At 42.1% G+C, this 20,526-nt stretch overlaps 1 protein-coding gene across 1 annotated transcript in view; it reads right to left on the reverse strand.

Annotated features, from left to right (window-relative positions):
* Nucleotides 1-387: 387 nt before the first annotated feature.
* The window catches only part of PHLPP1 (PH domain and leucine rich repeat protein phosphatase 1), a 262,717-nt gene continuing 242,578 nt past the window's right edge, over nucleotides 388-20,526 (reverse strand). Inside the window, exons 14-17 of the mRNA XM_012506404.2 lie at nucleotides 16,924-17,028; nucleotides 8,450-8,644; nucleotides 5,534-5,762; nucleotides 388-2,546 (exon numbers count right to left, since the gene is read on the reverse strand). Of these exons, the coding sequence (XP_012361858.2) occupies nucleotides 1,374-2,546; nucleotides 5,534-5,762; nucleotides 8,450-8,644; nucleotides 16,924-17,028 (1,702 nt within the window). The 3' untranslated portion in view covers nucleotides 388-1,373. The remainder of the gene's footprint in view (nucleotides 2,547-5,533; nucleotides 5,763-8,449; nucleotides 8,645-16,923; nucleotides 17,029-20,526) is intronic.

Below are 20,526 nucleotides of genomic sequence, written 5' to 3' on the forward strand. Positions count from 1 at the left end.
AAAAATACAAAAATTGGCTGGGCATGGTGGCGGGTGCCTGTAATGCCAGCTATTCAGAGGCTGAGGCAGGAGAATCACTTGAACTCAGGAGGCGGAGGTTGCAGTGGGCAGAGAACACACCACCGCACTCCAGCCTGGGAGACAGAGCGAGACTCCATTTCAAAAAAAAGAAAAGAAAAGCTGTAAGATCAGCTAATTATACTGCTTACCATTCAGTTAATTTCACATATCACTCAATGTAGGTTAACTTACTGGATGTTTTTCTCTTAAAAAAAAATCAGAAATATCTGTTAACCCCAATATTCCATCCATTCTTTCCAAACCCAAGCTAATGTGACTGTCTCCAAGACACATCTGGCTGCTGAGACAAAAGCAGGTACTTGTAAATACTTGTAAATTTCATATTTATTATAACAAAAATTATGACATGTCCATTTGTGCATTCTGCTTGAGTATAACTCTGGGTATGTAAATGGCCTAATGGGGCACTATACAACCATGCTGATTGTGGCAGCAGTTAGGAACACAGCTAAAAGTGTCTGTCAAAGTAGAGAGGCTGGGACAGGGGAGGAAAATGGGTTCAGGGCCCTTGGGTGCAGGTTCTTGTCCAGTGGTCTAAGATCCACTTCCTCTGGACAGAAACACTGCAGCAGCTCAGCCTCCTCATTCAGTGAAGTGAGGGTGAGTTGTGAGGCAGGCAGGCTCCTCAGAGGGGAGGGGGAGGAGAAACGTCAGTTACTTGGGCTGTGTCCTTACGCCAAGACTACAAAACATCGTAAGCCTCACTATACAACACTGAGCTATTTACAATAGAAATTCTCAATCAGCTGTTCTCTCAGAGAAAATTAGTGAATCCCAGTGACTTAAGTCACCTGACAGAGTAAAGCAACTCCTAGGAGTTAGTCTCCATATTCTACAAATGTCTATTATTTTCAAGACCAAAAAAAAAAAAAGCCTTTTCCCCCCAAAGAAATACAGAATTATAATATTATTAAATCATTTAGCAATGGCAGCCTGCCCTGCCTTCCAAACAAACAAAACAACAAAAAGACATTTTAAAAAATATTACATTATCATTAACTGTTTCTCTGTAATATATTAAACCTTTTGTTCTTTGTCTTTACATATCTGATATGTTAGGGGGAGAAGTTAACAAATGTAAATCATATTGGTAAAGCATCACTAGAAGAAAGTGGTGATTATTTAAAAAAATAACCAAAAGAAAAGAGAACCTACAGATTAGCTGATATGACAGGTTAGAACAGTGTCTGGGGGAAGGATGTGGAGTAAAACCCCTGGTTTAACGTGAGCCTGGGAGACTCTTGCAACTCGGTCTTTTGTGGTTAGTTTATTTGTTAAATAGCTCAGCTGGGTCATAGTGGCGTGTCGTAATAATCTGGCAGCTGGTCCAGCTGGTAGTGCCGCGGCAGCTGCGGCTGGAGCTGAGGTGGTGGCGGCGGCTGCTGCTGCTGCTGCTGTTGCTCCTGGTGATGCTTCATGAGTTCTTTGACCTCCTCTTCCAGCTCCGGGGGTATGATAAACTGATCATCGGGATCCGGCTGAGCCGGGGCAGCAAAATAGCCTCCAGGCTTTCGAAGAGGCGCGTCTGTAGCCACCTCTATCACATTGTGGCTCCTTTCCTGGGGCGCAACAGAGCCATTGGCCCTCCGGCGCCCAATGGTCCCAACAGCAGAGAAGTCTGCCTTCCTGGGCAGACCTGGCTCATCCTCGTTGGCGCTGATGACAATGCCCTCATCGCTGGCCTCTGCTGGCACCTGAAGCAGGTGCTGCTGTTTCTCCTTCTCCTTGGCCCGGCTGCAGTGGATGTCCACCTCCACCTCCACCCGGCTGCCATTGGTGAAGACGCCCTCGATGGGCTCCTCATCGTCACTGTCAAGGCCGTTGTCAGAGAAGGCGCTAGAGAATGTGGCGCTGGATAGCTGGCGCTGGAAGGAGTTGGACAGACAGATGGGGTGGAGCATGCAGCGCTGCTCACTGGGGTAGGCAGGGCTGTTCTCGCTTAGGGCTCCGGGCGGGGGCTCATCGGAGGCTGTTGACCCCACCTCACTGCTCATCTCGGAAGTGGAGAGCTCACTGCTGATCTCGGAAGCCATGCCGCTGCTGGAGGACGGCACGCCTAGCCCATCTGAGGGCCGATCCTTGATCACCACGTTCACCGAGGGAGGGAAGATGCCAGGGCTGGGTGGTGGCACAGCCCCACCGGCGCTGAGCTCACAGCAACAGAAGCTGTCCTCAGTGACACTGAGCTGCACCACCACAGCGCTGATGCTGTCGTGGCAGCCGTAGCTCTGGGCCAGGGTACACAGCTTCTTGGCAGCAGCCAGGGCATCGGGCACGTTGCGCACGGCCTCCACGGCCTCCTCGACGGACAGGCTGTCCCATAACCCCTTACTCCCTAGAATGAAGAACTCATCCTGGGGGGTCAGGAGCACGGACTGCACGTGGGGGCGAGGCACCACACTGGGATGGAGGAAGGTGTAGCCCAGGATGCGCGTGGACTCAGTCACTCCGTTCACCTTGCCATCCTGGAAGAACAAGGGTTTGCAGACAGACAGTTAATACACAGCACCTGCGGTAACTGTGCAGGTTCCCTGCAGGTCCCTCGACTGTCTCAACTGTAGGACCACAGAGAAGTGCTGTGTGGCCCACAGAGGAAAGAAGGGCTCACTCTCTAGTGAATAGTTAATGTGCACCTGTCATCAGAAACTCCAGGTAGTAGGCCTGGGCAGGTAAGAAGCAGTAGGGACAAAAGGAAAAGATTTCGGTTATGTGTGTTACTGGGACCCCATTCATACTAGGTCACAAGTCCTGCTGTTTATCTAAAGCAAGCCATCATCTAGCCTTACACAGCAAGCATAGCTGGCTAGCTCCTCCTGTAAACGTGGGTTTACATCTTCCCTCCCTTGGTGAACATTGTGATCAAGGATCGGCCCTCAGACAGGCTGGGCGTAGGAAGACTCTGAGGTAGGAAGAGACTTTCTGATAGAAGCCAGTCCTGAGCAAAGACACACAAGGCAGGCATATATCAAGACAATGCCCCTAAATCTTCCATTGCTCTCCATGATCACAAGTGGCAGTAGTGTCTGAAGGTCCAGAGAGGACTTGAAAGTATTTAAGGGGTGGAGAAAACCTTGGTGTGACTAGGTGGGTAAGAATGCTCATGTCAGGAGAACAGATGCTAAAGAAGAAATGCCAATTCTTACAACTTCCTTGAACTTGATTTCCTGTTGACCAATGGAGAAGGCAAGATCCTGGCTTTAGTTCAGCTGTGTGCATGCTATTTAAATCAATTACCAAAGTGCCAGACCACTTGCCAATAAAAAGACCTGGTTTTTTGTTGTTGTTGTTGTTGTTTTGCCATGTGTACCTGCTTGGTTCTTTATTCTTCAAATTTTGAGATTCTCAGGTCCAAGACATACCTCTACATGCCCTAGTTTTAACACTTCTTTCCAGGAAAGGCTTCATTATGACAAATCCCTGTCTGAGATGACAAAGTGTTTCTTCCAGAGAACATCCATTTCCTTTCCAGTCCTACCACTTTCCTTTAGTTGGGATTTGGCAAGGTGTTTGCTTGTCCTAGGGATGTCTTTCCCAGCTTCTCACACAACTTTGCCACACCATACTTATAAGCAGGTAAGCATTCCTATTAGTAAAATTAGTAAGATGGGCTTCAAGCACAACCTTAAACTGCCTTGATTCTACTGACATAATCTGTCCCCAAAGCCTGGAATGTGGCAGAAACTGTTCTTGCTGTTCTGTCCATCCCTTTAGATTTCTCTCCATCAAAACCAATGGTTTTGTGATTCATGAGCACTGAAGCTTCCAACATGGGCTCCAGGAGTTCTGCTCCATTCGCTAATTCATCAAAGTGTCGGTCATCTGCCCTGTGCCTGAAAAAATGACATGGGCAGACAGCAGTGACCTGCAGAGAAACAGCTACCTTCAAGAAGTTTCCAGTCTTACATTGTTGATAAAACCCACAGAACCATGTACAGTTTGAGGTGGACTCTGGTGAAAGCTTATAGTCCAGTAGAGAAAAAAGACTGATTCCACATAGGCTTTGATAAGGGCCTTAAGAAAGAAACAGAAAGACGCAAGCTATACATGAGATTCTGTGCAAATCAGTCTGTGTGAATTTGTTCTCTGTCTACTCTTGGAGCAGAGAGGATGAACACGGATGGTAGACACTGTGCTAGGGAGCAGAAGACAGTCTAATGTGTACAGAATGCACTAAATTCAACTTTAGTTCAACATTATGCCAAACACAATGGAAGGTAAATGATTTCTGTGACCTACATGAATCATGGTTTGCACGTCAGACTTCTCGTTTTCTGTGCCTCGCCTCTTCCCCGCTTTTGTTTGCATTGCTTAATACTCAACAATGAGGTTTTGTTTTGTATTGTATTTTACTTCTCTTCCTTGAGACATGCCCTCCAAACACACACACCATAGTCTGTGTTGTGGGGACTGCCCTGTGCATTGTGGGGTGTTGAGCAGCATTGTCTTAGCAGCGCTGTAGGATGCTCAGTGGCCTCAATCCACTGCATGCCAACTGCACTCTCCGCCCCAGCTGTGATGACCAAAAATGTCTTCATATGTTGCCAAATGTCTTGTGGGGAAGCAAACTGCCCCCAGCTGAGAACTGCTCACTGTGTACTCAGATGGGACATGAGGTATGAACCAAAATAACAACTAGTACACTTACATAGACGTTCATAGTTTACAAGTCGTACCAACCTTGTAAGATAGGACAGATACAGGCTGGGCGCAGTGGCTCACGCCTGTAATCCCAGCACTTTGGGAGGCCGAGGTGGGTGGATCACCTGAGACCAAGAGTTCGAGACCAGCCTGACCAATATGGAGAAACCCCGTCTCTACTAAAAATACAAAAAAAATTAGCCAGGCATGGTGGCGCATGCCTGTAATCCCAGCTACTCCGGAGGCTGAGGCGGGAGAATTGCTTGAACCTGGGAGGCGGAGGTTGCAGTGAGCTGAGATCGCGCCATTGCACTCCAGCCTGGGCAACAAGAGCAAAACTCCGTCTCAAAAAAACAAAACAAAACAAAACAAAACAAAACAAAACAAAACAAAACAAAAAAAAGATAGGACAGATGCATGATTATTCCCACTTTACAGATGAGAAAACTGAGGCTTAGAGAGGTTTAAAGGTCACAACCTACAAGTGGCAGAGCTAAGATATGAAAACTAGCAGTGTGATGTCAGGGGTAGAGCCCTCAACCACCAAAGCAGCCCCCTGCAGAGTGGCTGCAAACATGGAATGGGATCGTGCCCATGAAGCACGCAGCACAGTGCCTGATGCAGAGAGGCAACCGACAAGCATACGTCATAATGTAAGACATTTGCTTTGTGACACTATGGATTTGGAATTCTAATGTCAAACCAACTTCAAAAGTGTTCTTTGAAGGCAAATGCTCCCTACCTAGTTTCTGCTATGACCTGGTCTCCTCTCCTCTCCTCTCCACCATCCTGGGGAAAACCCCTCTTTTCTCACCTCAGTGATAATGGCCTTGTGCTGTTTAATCCTCTTCAGCTCTTCTTCACAGCTCATGATGTAAGATCTGGACAGAGGCAGCGGCTTTCCATTTCGACAGAGAACTGTTTGGCACTTGCCCACATTAGCAGAGGTCAAGGTGAAGGATCCTCCTGGGTCCACAGGGTCATGCTTGATATGACAAAGGACAGCGGCACCACCAAGCTTCTGCCCAGCAGTTCCAAGTTTCCTGGAATCCAAAGAGAGGGGATGACACTCAAACACAGCCCATCAGTGCCAGTTCTGCAAATTCAACAGTAAGACCGCACCACTGGACAGGGCCAGGAAGGAGACAGCTGGGGATTCACTCCGCCTCCTTCATCAAAGCACACACTGCTCCACCTCTTTGATGAAAAGAGCCCCTGAATCTGACATCACACACATCCACACAGAAAGGCTCACAACTGGAAGACAGTATCACTGTACCATTAAAAGCCACAGGTGCTGCTCTGGAAGGCAAGTGCCCCTAGGCTGCTCTGTACAGCCTGCTACCCTCATCAACCACACTGCCCTATCAGCACACTCCAAAGACAGCAGGAAAATGACTTCTTTCTCCATCTGCTTCTCTAAATTCCCTCTGCCCCCAGGAGAGGAACATTGAAAAAACCATGTACATAACAGCAGGTACAAACACCCTACCCCACTGACAGTCACACTTCAGAAAAACCTGACAACCCTCTCCTCCTTATAAGGGTGTTTGCTGGTAGGAGCCTTTAAGTATTGGAGTGTTCATGTTCCTGCCCTATATAGTGAAGACTTTCTGGACCAGCACCACCTATTCTAGAAAACTCATAGAAAGGACATTCTAGTAATCAAATACCAAGTGCTTGTGATTTATCTTTTTAATCATGACAATTAATCCACAGACTTATCAAATACAGGAAGCACCTGCAAATTCTGAAAATCAAAAATCAAAAACCCCTCTTACAAAGCTACTTGTTCTGGCAGATTATCAAGGAAGAGAAATGGCAGAGAGGGACAAAAGACCATTATTGCTCCCATGGCCTCATGAACTCCTATGGCAAGCCCCACAAATGGTAACTGCCCAGGCCCCTGCTGTTACTGAGTGGTACAGGAACAAGAAAGTTAAGAATAACAGCCTCCCGTTTTACAAGGGCAGACCCTCAGGTACTGCCTGCTCCTATCACGTGTTTAAGGTAAGCAACTGGCAAGAGGAGCAATGGAAACCAGGGCTGCCTACTTGCATGCGTTAGGAAATCCCGCACAAAGACCAGTTCCCCTAAGGACCAAAAGCTCACCACACAACCCGTACCCCCTCTTAACAGACAGGGAAAATAAGAGACATACAAAAGACCCTGGAGAAGGGCCTACAGTTTAGGTTCCTAAACTCCAACTTTCAGCTATTTGGCTCTAGACCCTTCCAAGGCATCTCTACTTTCTCCCTTTCACAGGCACAGTGATCTGTAAAAAGTACAGCAAGTAATCTGAGACTGGGGTTCTCAGTTTTTAATTCTTATCCAGTGCTTGAGGGTGCATAAAAAGCAGACCTTTTGGGGGTTGTGAAGGGATGTGTTTGTGCTATGATCTGTGTGCACATGTGTATGTGTGTGCATATGATACATGCTTGCTGTTTTTCTAGAACAAAAGGGTGGTAAAAACAGGAAAGCTGATGCGCCTGCTAGTTAGAACATCCTCTGGAGTCTTATAACCCGAGGTCAGGTCCTGGCTGCACTACCTACTAGCCCGTAGGCACTGTGCTTCACCTCTCTGTACATCACTTTCAGTAACATTACCCAGCTAACTGGTAACAATTTATGACACGTAAAGTAAAATTTAGAACAATGACTGGTACATATTAAGGGCTTGCTGGAGATTAGCCATTATCGTTCAGTTGCTAATTGTACATGCTCACTGAGAATCTGAAAGTCAGGGGTGAGTGTACCAACAAGAACCACCCCAGGCTTGCCTCCACCAAGCTCTCTGAGAGGAACCATTTGTGACGCAGGTATCACTGTAAAGTCTGCTCTGAACATTCCTCCCCAGACACTTCTTCTACCCCTCTAACAAAGCTACTTGCTCTGGCAGAATATCAAGTGAGAGAAAAAGCAGATAAGGACAAAAGACCATGACTGCTCTCATGACCTCAAGTACCAGTACACTCTTCACTCCTGGGTCCCACAATGAGTGAGTCTGCAGTACAATACTTATAGACAGGCAATTCCATTATCACCTAGAAAGCCATGAAGGTGGTAAGAATGAACAATTCTTTGAATGAGGGAATCCTCATTCGTCTAAGAGTTACAAACAATATTCCACAATTTCTACATCAACCTAAAGCTCTGCTGCTGGTGGAAACTCCAGGCTATGGCCTAGGATTCTGCCAGTAACACTGTCTTGAACATTTAATAAAGGGGAAAACAAAATATAAAGAATGATTTAACTCCTGGGCTAAAATCTGACCATCTTGATTTCACAAAGGTTTGCACTATCTCAAACCAGTGACAGTATTTCATAAGGGCCAAGAAACTAGGATAGAAACGGTCCATTTCAAAGAGAGGTCCCCACATCAGAAAGTCTAAAAAGCTCCAAATCACATGATTTGGGAGGAGACATGGCATTGCAAACAATCTGATGAAAATCTGCAATCAATACAGGCCAGTGAGGTCCAGTTCTCAGAGAAACTAATTCCTTGTCATTGTCTGAGCCTTCTACAAAGTTGTCTGAACATCAGTATGTCTCAAACTGGAGCACCATTCCTGATGCCTGGGCAACACCAAACTTGCCTGAATGCATTTTGGTACTCATAGTCAAAAAACAAGGCTTGGAGACCATTGGGCACCTGCTTATCTAAACAGAGGATAAACACTCAAAGAGCAAGAAAACACACGGCAGGTAAGCAGGAACTCCGAGTTTTACCTTTGCATGACAATGAATGTATTGACCATGTATTCTTCCTCATTTTTTGTTTTTTGCAGCTCTTCAGCCAAAATGTCACTCATGGTGCACTGGAGAAGGTAGGGCACCTCCACATTCCGGTCTCCATCAAACACACCATACAGGGCTTCGCGGTTGTCACAGAAGTTATTCACCGACAGGGCTGCGACACACAACCTGCAAGGCAACCACACTTCTGTGCTGAGTCCACTCATCCTCCTGCTCCAGGCCCAGCCCAGTGCTTACTTATTTCAAGATTTCCCTAACTCAGTTTTGTCTCTTTCTTCATGACTCCAGACAGATTAAGGGCAGGTAAACTGACTCCAGCTAATTTCTATCAGCCAATTTTGATAAACAGAGAAGGATGAGCACAAATTATGCTTCACACATGCCTTCCTACATGCTTCTCTTCTGATGAGTTTATTTTTAAATGTCAGTGACAGAAGGGGAAAAAGAGGCATGGGAAATAAGAGAAGATTATGAATCCATATCTACACATATATTCAATAAGCAGTTATTAAGGAGAATCTCCACATCCAGCCAAAATAGAAAACTAAAACACTGGGAAAAATAGACGAAACCTACATGAAAAGCAGGTACAAATACAGAAAAAACCTCAAATGACTTTTAAAAAATTATTTTTATTTATTTATTTATTTTTGAGACAGGGTCTCCCTCTATCACCTAGGCTGGAGTGCAGTAGTGTGATCTCGGCTCACTGCAGTCTCCACTTCTAGGGCTCAAGCAATTCTCCCACCTCAGCCTCCTGAATAGCTAGGACTACAGGAGTATGCCACCACGCCCAGCTAATTTTTGTATTTTTAGTAGAGACGGGATTTCACCATGTTGGCCAGGCTGGTCTCGAACTCCTGAGCTTAAGCAATCTGCCAGCCTCAGCCTCCCAAGGTGCTGGGATTACAGGTGTGAGCCACTATGTCCAGCCTTCAAATGACCTTTTTAAAAGGCAGGAAAAACAAACAAACAAACCCCAACTGGACAATAAGAGCATAGGTCAGTGATCCTGGAGAGAGCCTGCTTCCCTCCCAGCTTCCTCCTGGGGAAGCGTCCAGGCTGCAGCACAGGGAGGAAGACCCAGGTGGAGGCTGTGGTCTCCGTGCATTGAGGAGACAGAGCTGGGGGCTGAAGGAGGACAAGGTGACCAGAGTCCCCAGTCAGTGCACTGGAGGAGGATAGTGGTTCCCGGCAACTGTGCAAAGTTTGGAGACTTTCTCCACTCCAAACTGAAAAGAATCAAACTGTTTCTAAGTAACTGTGTCCCAGAAACTGTCCAAAATGAAAGAGAGAGAAAAAAACACTGGAAAAAAAAAATAAGGCCAGGACATTAGTGAGTGGTGAGATAACTTCAAACAGCCTAATATACTATAGGGAATTGGAGTCTTCACAAGAAGTGACAGAAAACACTTTTGAGGAGTTGATGGCTGAAAACATTTCAAATATGAAGAAAATTATAAACCTACAGATACTGCAAGCAAGAGAAATATGAAAAAGACTTAACTGAGACACATCAAAATCAAATTGCTAGAAACCAGGAACAAAGGCGGGAGGTAGAGTGGGGAAACCAGGATGTGCCCAACAGCAGGCTTCTCCCCGGAAACCTGGTAGGAGACAGTGGAGCGACATCTTGAAGGTACCAATGGAAAACAACTAGAAAACAACCTAGATTTCTAAGCCAGTACAAACAGCTCTGAAAAGTTAAGGGGAAATAAAGACATTTCCAGATGCACAAATAAAAGCATTTACCACCAGCAGGATGGCACTAAAGAAATGGAAAAGGAAATCCTTGAGGCACAAGAAAATGACACCAGATGGAAATCCGGAACTGTACAAAAGAATGAAGCACAATGATAATGACAGCCAGGTGAGTGAATAGAAACATTTATTTTTTTTAAATTTTTTTTTGAGATGGAGTCTCACTCTGTCACACAGGCTGGAGTGCAGTGGTGTGATGTCGGTTTACTGCAATCTCTGCCTCCCAGGTTCAAGTGGTTCTCCTGCCTGAGCCTCCTGAGTAGCTGGGATTACAGGCACCCGCCACCACACCCAGCTAATTTTTGTATTTTTTGTAGAGACAGCATTTCACCATCTTGGCCAGGTTGGTCTCATACTTCTGACCTTGAGCGATCTGCCCACCTCGGCCTCTCAAAGTGCTGGGATTACAGGCATGAGCCACTGTGCCCAGCCTCATTTTCTTATTTTAAAAATCACCTTAGAACAGTGATTCTTAATGGAATATTCGGTAATATTCTAATGGGTATTGGGAGCTCAAATGTCAATGGTATTGAAGTTGAGAAACACTGCTTTAGAAAATAAGTAAAGTAAAATAACAGTAATGTATTTTGGAGGTTATAACATAGAAGCAGAACATATGACAACAACAGCATAAAGGCTAGGACAGGAGAAGGAGAAGTACATATTTGCAAGGTTCTTATATGTGAAATGACATTACTATTACTTGAAGGTAAACAGTAGTAAGTTAAATATCATACTATAAACTCTAAACAAGCCACACATGTACACACAGAGACACATGGTAGAATAAGAATGAAGATAAAATCAAATCATAACAAATAATCCAGAAGAATGAAGAAAAAGGAAAAAGGAAATAAAGAACAGATGGCACAAATAGAAAACAACAGTAAGGTGGAAGGTTTAACCTAACCATATCAATAATTTCATTAAATATAAAGGCCTTAACACTACCGAAAAGACAAAAAATTCAGACTGAATAAAAAAGCAAGACCTAATTATATGCTGCCTGTAAGAAATCCATTTTAAATATGAGACAAATAGGTTAAAAGCAAAAGGATTTTTTAAAAGGTATATCATGCTAACATTAATCAAAAGAAAGTTGAAATGGCTATGTTAATATCAGACAAAGTATATTTCAGAACAAAGAATATTACAGGAATAGAGAGTCATAATGATAAAGGGGTCAGTTCATCAAGAGGCTACATCATTCTAAATGTTTACATACTTAACAGAGCTTCAAGATGTATGAAGCAAAAACTGACAGAACTACAAGGAGAAACAGACAAATCCATATTCATAGCCGCTCAATCATCAACAGAAGAAGACAGAAAACTGGTAGGAGGCTTGAGCAACAATATCAACCAACTTGAGTTAACTGGCACCATACCCAACAGCATTTTTTTTTTTTTTAATGCACACAGAACTTTTACCAAGATAGGTAAGATTCTGGACCAAAAATCAAGTCTAAATAAGTTTAAAGGATTCAAGTCATATACAAAGCATGTTCTCCAACGATATTAGTGAAATTACTTAGAAAGAAATTTACAACTCTAAATGCTTATATTACAGAATTAGAGGTCTCAAATCAATAATCTAAGCTTCCATTTAAAGAAACTAGAAAAAGAAGTACATAACAAACCCAAAGCAAGAAGAAAGAGAATCATAAAAATAAGAAAAGCAGTTGAGTGTGACAGCTCACACCCATAATCTCAGTACTTTGAGAGGCCAAGGCAGGAGGATCGCTTGAGGCCAGGAGTTTAAGGTCAGCCTGGGCAACAGAACAAGACCCCGTCTCTTAAAAACAAACAAACAAAAACAAAAAAACCCATAAAACAAAAATTAAAACATAAGAAATGTGAAACAAAAATTATAGAGAAATATCAATAAAACAAAAAATCTAGTTCTTTGAGAAGATCACTAAAATCGATAAACCAAATCAAACTGATCAGGAAAAAGAAAACACAAATTACCAATATTAGGAATAAGAGAGGAGAGAAAATCTCTACAGATTCTACAGATTTCAAATGCATAATAATGGGCTGGGCATGGTGGCTCATGCCTGTAATCCCAGCATTTTGGGAGGCTGAGGCGGGCAGACCATTTGAGGAGTTCGAGACCAGTCTGGCCAACATGGTGAAACTCTGTCTCTACTAAAAATACAAAAAATTAGCTGGGCGTAGTGGCATATGCCTGCAGTCTCAGCTACTCAGGAGGCTGAGGCAGAAGAATTGCGTGAACCCAGAAGGGAGAGGTTGCAGTGAGCCGAGATTGTGCCACTGCACTCCAGCCTCGGTGACAGAGTGAGACTCCATCTCAAAAAAAAAAAAAAAAAAGCCTAATAATGGGATATTATGAACAGGCTTATGTCAATACATTTGAAAACTAGATAAAGCAGACAAATTCCTTGAAAGACACAAATTACCAAAGTTTGTTCAAGAAGAAAGAGATAATCCTATTTAAAGAAATTGTAGGTTAAAAAAAATCCAGGCACAGATGGCTTCACTGGTGAATTCTTTTAAATATTTAAGAAGGCTATATTACCAATTTTATACAAACTCCTCCAGAAAACTCAAGATGAGGAAACACTTCTCAACTCATTCTATGAGGGCCGCATTACCCTGATACCAAACCCAAAGACGTCACAAGGGAGCTACAGACTAATATCCACCATGGAATATAGACATCCTCAACAAATTAACAGCAAATCTAATCTAGCAGCATGTAAGAAATATAATACTTTAGGCTGGGCATGGTGGCTCAAGCCTGTAATCCCAGCACTGTGGGAGGCAGAGGAGGGCATATCACTTGAGGTCGGGAGTTAGAGACCAGCTTGGCCAACATGGAGAAACCCCATCTCTACAAAATATGTAAAATTAGCCAGATATGGTGGCGCATGCCTGAAATCCTAGCTACTCCGGAGGCTGAGGTGGAGAACTGCTTGAACCCAGGAGGCGGAGTTTGCAGTGAACCGAGATCGCGCCATTGCACTTCAGCCTGGACAATAAGAGTGAAACTCTGTCTCAAAAAAAAAAAAAAAAAAAAAAAGATACTACATCGTGATCAAACGCATTTATACTTGGAATGCAAAGTGTATTTAACATTTTAAAATCAATCAATGTAATTAAACACATCAATAGACTGAAGAAAAAAAACCAGTCATCTCAACTGATACAGAAAAAGTCTAGGACAAAATGTGTTGTTTATTATAAAAACTAAGATTTCATTATAAAATCTTAGCAAACTAGATATAGAAGAGAATTAACTTGATAAAAGGTGTCTACAAAAATACCGAGAGCTAATATCACATTTGATTGTGAATGAACAAGTTTTCACCAAAGAAGGTATATGGATGATAAATAAACATATGGAAAGAGTAGGGAAATGCAAATTAAAACCACAATGAGATATTATTATTAGAATGGCCAAAACAACAACCTGACAATAACATCTGCTGGTAAGGATGTGTAGCTACTGGAACTCTTAGACATTGCTGTTGGGAGTGCAAAATGATACAGGCACTTTGGAAACAGTTTGGCAGTTTCTTACAAAAGTAAATATACACTTACCATATGACCCAGCAATCCTTATCCCTAGGCATTTATCCAAGAGAAATGAAAACAAGCATTCATACAAAAACCTGTGTGTAACTGTTTGCAACCTGTAGCATTTTCAATTGCTAAAAACTTGAAACAATCTAAACATCCTTCAAATGGTGAATGGGTAAAACAAAAACAAACCATAATATGTCCACGCAATGGAATGCTACTCAGCAATAAAAAGCAATGAAAAGAAACGAACTACTGACACATGCAATAGTACAAATGAATCTCAAATGCATTATGTGATGGGAAAGAAGTCAGAATGAGAAGGCCATATACGATATAATTCCATTTATATGACATTCTGGAAAAGGCAAAATTAATGAGATTAAAAAACAGATCAGGAGTTGCCAAGGACAGAGGTCGGGGAGAAGAACTGACAAAAAGGGGCATGGGTAAATTTTGGTAGGTGATGGAACTGGTCTATAACCTGTAGTGGTGGTTACACATGATGCTATTCTTTTAGCAAAACTTGCAGAACTGTACATTAAAAAGGGTGAATTTTACTGAATATAGATTATACCTTTTACATATATAAATTAATAAAAAGAAAAAATTATTAAGCACCTGCTATGTATCATGGCTACATACCAGATATATAAACTTAAACATATAATCCCTCCCTTTAAGGAGTTCAGGGATAAATAATAATAGGAATGACCATTATCATTAATAATATTAGTAGTTAACACTTAAGTAGGGTTTATCATATGGCACACATTGTTCAAGTATGTCATACATATTAACTCACATGATCCTATAACAACCCCGTGAGGATAGGTAGTTTTTTCTTATTTCTTATTTTAGCTAAAGAGAGACTGAGAAACTGCCCATGGTCACACAGCAAGAAAGTATAGAGCCCAGGTGCAAAGCCAGACAGTCTGACTTCTATCTCAATACTTTGAAATTCTTGCCTCTATTTATTATGAAAAACAAGTTATCCAAAATTATATGGCAATTAGTGGCAAAGTTAAATTTTAAAGTCATTTTATTCCATCTTCCTTCTGTAGGCTCCCCTTGCTAGTTGGAATGAGGTAGTATGAAAGAGAAAAAAAAATACAGTAATGTAGTTTTTTTTTCTTTCTTTTCTTTCTTTCTTTTTTTTTTTTTTTTAAGTACAGTGGTGATCATTCTTAGCATTTATTTTCTGGTGAAGCTTCCTGTTTGGTTTTTAATCTAAAGAAGAGGCTAGGTTGGGAGTAGTGGCTCACATCTGTAATCCCAGCATTTTGGGAGGCCAAGGCAGGTGGATCACCTGAGGTCAGGAGTTCAAAACTGGCCTAGCCAACATGGTGAAACCCTATTTCTACTAAAAATACAAAAATTTTTAGTATTAAAAAAAAGAAGAGAGGCTAATTATCCAACTGTAGCTCCCTCTTGGGTTTCCCCAAACGATCTGAAATGACCTGACAGGAAGGCAATACTACACCTCAGAGAAAAGGAGGGAGGGAGAGAAGCAAATAGATGTCTATTGAGATTTGGAGAGAAGACAGCCACAGTTTTCCCCTTCTTTCAAGGTGGCAAGCAGCAAACTCCTTGTTTAAATGACTATTGACAATGCAAACAAAGTAAAAACAAAACAAAAAACACCAAAAAACAAACAAAAACCTCTCGAGAAACTTTTATTGGCAAAACCAAAGGGTAAAAAAAGCAAGGGAAAATATAAAGGGAGGGCCAAGCATAGCCTGGGACTACTGGAATACTGTCCATTTTCTATTTCTTGTATTTCTTTATTTTTCTCTTTCAGTGACTCTGTTCATTTTTTATTTCTGGATGCAGGTGGTGGTCTGAGGGTGTGTTCACTTTACAACAATTCAAAGGGTTGTAGTGCACTTTGCTGTACACAAATTGTACTATGGGACACAATTGCGGAAGGGGGAATTATGCCCAAAAGCCTACCCAAATCTAATTGGTTATTTGCTCTATTAAGACACATGAGTAGATAATAGATATTAATATACAGAGATATTTAAAAACTAATCTTAGATTTCACATTAGTGTTCAGAAATGAGCAGTTTCATTTACTGGTGTTTGTAAAGAAGACATAAAAGATCCTTTGATCTAAAAAGTAATGATCTCCAGAAAGAAACTTTGAGTGCTCTAAAGAATATACGAATTCTCCTCTGCCCCAACACAATGACATACTGTGCAAAGTCCATGGAAATCAGGGAGTAGCTGGAGCCCAGGCAGAACTGAGGCACACCGAGGTCCTCGGGTTATTCTGCCTTTTCTGAGCAAAGAGAACAGAGTTGTTAACTCTTCTCTAGAGAGTACAAGGCCAAATGACACCTTAGGGAAAGGGGAAAAGATCAATGAGTCAGATCCAGAATTTGAGTTGATGCAGTTTTCTGTCCCAAAGAAAAGCAGGCAGAATGGCAGGAACAATTCCACACCTTTTATTTTCTATAAAAAGTATTCAGCTAGTCGGTGGTTCTCAAGCCTAGACCCATACTAGAATCACCTGGGAGAGATTTTAAAACATTCTGATTTAATGAGTCTAGGTTGGGAAACTTTTTAAAAACTTTCCTTACCTTACTGACTCTAATGTGTGCCCAGGGTTGAATACTAATGTTAGCTATTATTAGATCTACCTCCACTTTCTGTTCTTCCCCTACTTGCAATACTTCTGTGTTCTTATACTTCAGCTAATTAAATTATGACTGTTCTAATTTACAGGATTCTTTACCTGTCTAGGTACTAATTATTAGCACCTCTTCATATAATACAAGCAAGCCTGAAAAGCCTGGTTACATTTTTCAGGAAAAATCAACATCTGTATCTAAGAGAGGAAAGGGTGGAGAAAATGGAGAAGAAAAAGATATTAAGATGGGCAAGTCCTGGTGGCAAGACAAGCAGATGACATTACAGACAATGGACATCAAACTCCTGCCAAGCTAATTTAGATTGTAAAAATAGCTCCATAGTCAACAACATGAGTGATCTTAAATATGCACAATTAAGCTACTTCTCCTTTAATACTATCTCTGTTTTGCTTGGTAAACAAGCGTCAGAGAAAGATAAAGGAGCTTTTCAAAGGAGCAGGGATGCATTTCAATACTTAGGCCTCTCAAGTTTCATCTGACTTACTTGTTTTTTACCCCTGAAGCTTCAGTGTAACCATGACTCCATACAGCTGGGGCTCCGGAAGCGTCTCCTGTAGAAGGCTGATCAATCTTGAAACAGCGGATATTACTAACAAGAGAAACAGGGAGAGAACAGGAATCATTAAAACCAAATGTGTGCAAATTGCTACCTTTATCCGAGAAATAGAAAATACACCTGTTAAGCACTCTGTACTTAACATTTCTTACTGTGTTTAATGTGTCTGAAATACTTATCAGCAACAAGAACTAGCTACTCGTTGTAATGAAAACCGAGGGGCATATATACAGAGCACGAAAATTAGTTTTTTTGTTTTTTTTTTTTTGAGACGGAGTCTTGCTCTGTGCCCCAGGCTGGAGTGCAGTGGCGCGATCTCGGCTCACTGCAAGCTCCGCCTCCCGGGTTCACGCCATTCTCCTGCCTCAGCCTCCCGAGTAGCTGGGACTACAGGCGCCCGCCAACACACCCGGCTAATTTTTTGTATTTTTAGTAGAGATGGGGTTTCACTGTGTTAGCCAGGATGGTCTCGATCTCCTGACCTCGTGATCCGCCCGCCTCGGCCTCCCAAAGTGCTGGGATTACAGGCTTGAGCCACCGCGCCCGGCCCGAAAATTAGTTTTAATGAGCATCGTAAAGCAGCTATTAGAGACTTTCACACATTCCACTTTAGATGACTGCTCTCTCCTGGGAATGACAAGGACAGCTCTCAGCCTTGGCATGAGAAAACAAAACTTAAGTAATAGGATGGGTGTATTCTTACACCATGAATACTCAGAAAGAACAACAACAAAACACCTAAGCCACAATTATACTGCATTTAGATGATGTGAGAGAATTCTGCAATATTCATCTCCAAATCCAATTTCTGTCCATATAAACCCTCCAAATATTATCATGGACTTGCAGTTCCCTGGAGCTTCCAATACTCTCCTCACGGGTATAGCCAAGTATGCTAAGACTAATACCATAAAATAAAACATATATGTAAAATTACAAAGTAAATGAAGGGTATTTAATAAATTACAAGTTAACTGTATGTATTTAAACTGGGAGATTTCTTACCTCTCCTCAGCCCTCATATGCCATAATTGATCCAACAGGACCCCAAACAGAAATACTAAAGGGATAAATTCTCAAATAGCGTTTCTTAAAAATCAGCCTCACCGGGTGCAGTGGCTCACGCCTGTAATCCCAGCACTTTGGGAGGCCAAGGCGGGCGGATCACCTGAGGTCGGGAGTTCGAGATCAGCCTGACCAACATGGAGAAACCCTGTCTCTACTAAAAATACAAAAAATCAGCTGGGCATGGTGGTGCATGCCTGTAATTCCAGCTACTTGGGAGGCTGAGGCAGGAGAATCACTTGAACTCGGGAGGTGGAGGTTGCGGTGAGCCAAGATTGTGCCACTGTACTCCAGCCTGGGCAACAAGAGCGAAACTCTGTCTCAAAAAATAAAATAAAAAAATAAAATAAAATAAAATAAAATAAAATAAAATAAAAATCAGCCTCTAGAAAGCATTCTGTGCCCCTAAACAGGAAGTCATTAACAGATGTAAAGTAGTCTGTTAAAAGGCTGGCTACCACAAGGTGAAATAAGTCCTCTTACTTGTAAACTGCCACTAAGTTTCCCCCTCATTATTATTTAAACAAGGGAAAAAGTATATGTATTATTTGTTGACAACTGAAGCAACACCTACATAGTTCTGGTCATGAACACAAGAATTAAAATTATCTGTTGGTACTCATTACTCCCAAATCTAACAAATACTGTGTATCCTTCCTAAGAACCAGTTAAAGCTCTAAGAAGTAAATCAGTATCTAACTTGTATTCCCTTTGAATCTAGAAATAACTGATGGCAATTTTTCTGAAATTTAAAAATATACGGTTAAAGAAAAGTTTCTACTCTCAATTACTAGCAAACATTTACTTTCCATCTTATCTTGAAAAACATAAATCATAGTGCCAATAGAAAATCCCCAAATCAAGTTAATACCTTGTTTTACAATAAGGCTAGCGCTAAATCTATTTTTCAAAGTTTTCGATTCTATAAATAAAAGAGGTATTAGCAAAAAAAAGGACAGTCCTCCATTATTTGCTCTCCATATGACCTAGTACTCAATTTTATCCATCTAAAACAGTAAGCAATACAATAGGTTTCTTAAGACGTATCCTAAGGCTCTTAAGATACCATCCTGAAGTCTAGGGAAAAGTGAAGGCTCATTTTTAAAGGCATTTATAATTTTTACAGAACATAAAGTCTTCAGAGAAATAATTCCATTTCCTAGCCTGATTATTAAAGGAAAAAAAAAATAACTCTTAACCGCCCCCTCTCTCCAGCACACAAATAATTCTTTCTAGTGAAGCAGCAATTTCTCTTCTCTACCTAGCTGAACACAGTGCGCTGAGCAGCTATCTGAAGTGAAATGAATGCTGACTCTTGTATATCTTTACTTTTTATTTTTTGAGACACAGTTTCGCTCTTGTTGCCCAGGCTGGAGTACAATAGCGTAACACGGCTCACTGCAACCTCCGCCCCCAGGTTCAAGCGACTCTCCTGCCTCAGCCTCCCGAGTAGCTGGGATTGCAGGCATGCGCCACCTCGCCCGCCAATTTTTTTGTATTTAGTAGAGACGAGTTTTCATCATGTTGGTCAGGCTGGTCGCAAACTCCTAACCTGAGGTGATCTACCCACCTCGGCCTCCCAAAGTGCTGGGATTACAAGCGTGAGCCACCACGCCCGGCCATCTTGTATATCTTTAAATGATTCAGAGAGAGTTCTGTGAACCACAGCTCAATCTCACATAAGAGTCCTCAAATGCACTTACCCGGCTCACATAAAACAAATAAACCAACCCTCTAAAAGTGCAAATAATATACGGAAAATCTTCCAAGTCATTAAGAATCCACAACCTTCCAGATGTTAAACAGAAGGTAACATTTTAAGGAGTATTATGATTTTTTGCTATAGGAAACTTTGGTCTGAGTAAGTGAATATTTTAAAAAGCTTGATGCGTACGACAACTGTTTTTTTTTTTTTTTTAAGACCGAGTCTCGCTCTGTTGCCCAGGCTAGAGTGCAGTGGCGCCATCTCGGCTCACTGCAAGCTCCGCCTTCTGGGTTCACGCCATTCTCCTGCCTCAGCCTCCTGAGTAGCTGGGACTACAGGAGCCCACCACCGCGCCTGGCTAATTTTTTGTATTTTTTAGTAGAGACGGGGTTTCACCGTGTTAGCCAAGATGGTCTCCATCTCCTGACCTCGTGATCCACCCGCCTCGGCCTCCCAAAGTGCTGGGATTACAGGCGTGAGCAACCGTGCCCGGCCGACAACTGCTTTTAAGAAGAGTGTAATACCAAATTATACTCCTTCAGCAGCACCAATTTGAGGGGGGAAATGTTATTCAAATATTTTATTTTGTATTTGCTTGATATACTAATAAGTTTGAACATCTTTTCATGTAACTATTTGTACTGCTTCTGTTAAATGTTAATGTCCTTGGTTTATTTTCTGTTTGAGTACTTTTCTTATCTATAAGAACACTTTCTAGTAAGCATATTAATGCTTTTATTTTTTATATTTCTCTTCCTGGT

This window comes from Nomascus leucogenys, chromosome 4, assembly GCF_006542625.1.
Source record: "Nomascus leucogenys isolate Asia chromosome 4, Asia_NLE_v1, whole genome shotgun sequence".
Taxonomy (NCBI): domain Eukaryota; kingdom Metazoa; phylum Chordata; class Mammalia; order Primates; family Hylobatidae; genus Nomascus; species Nomascus leucogenys.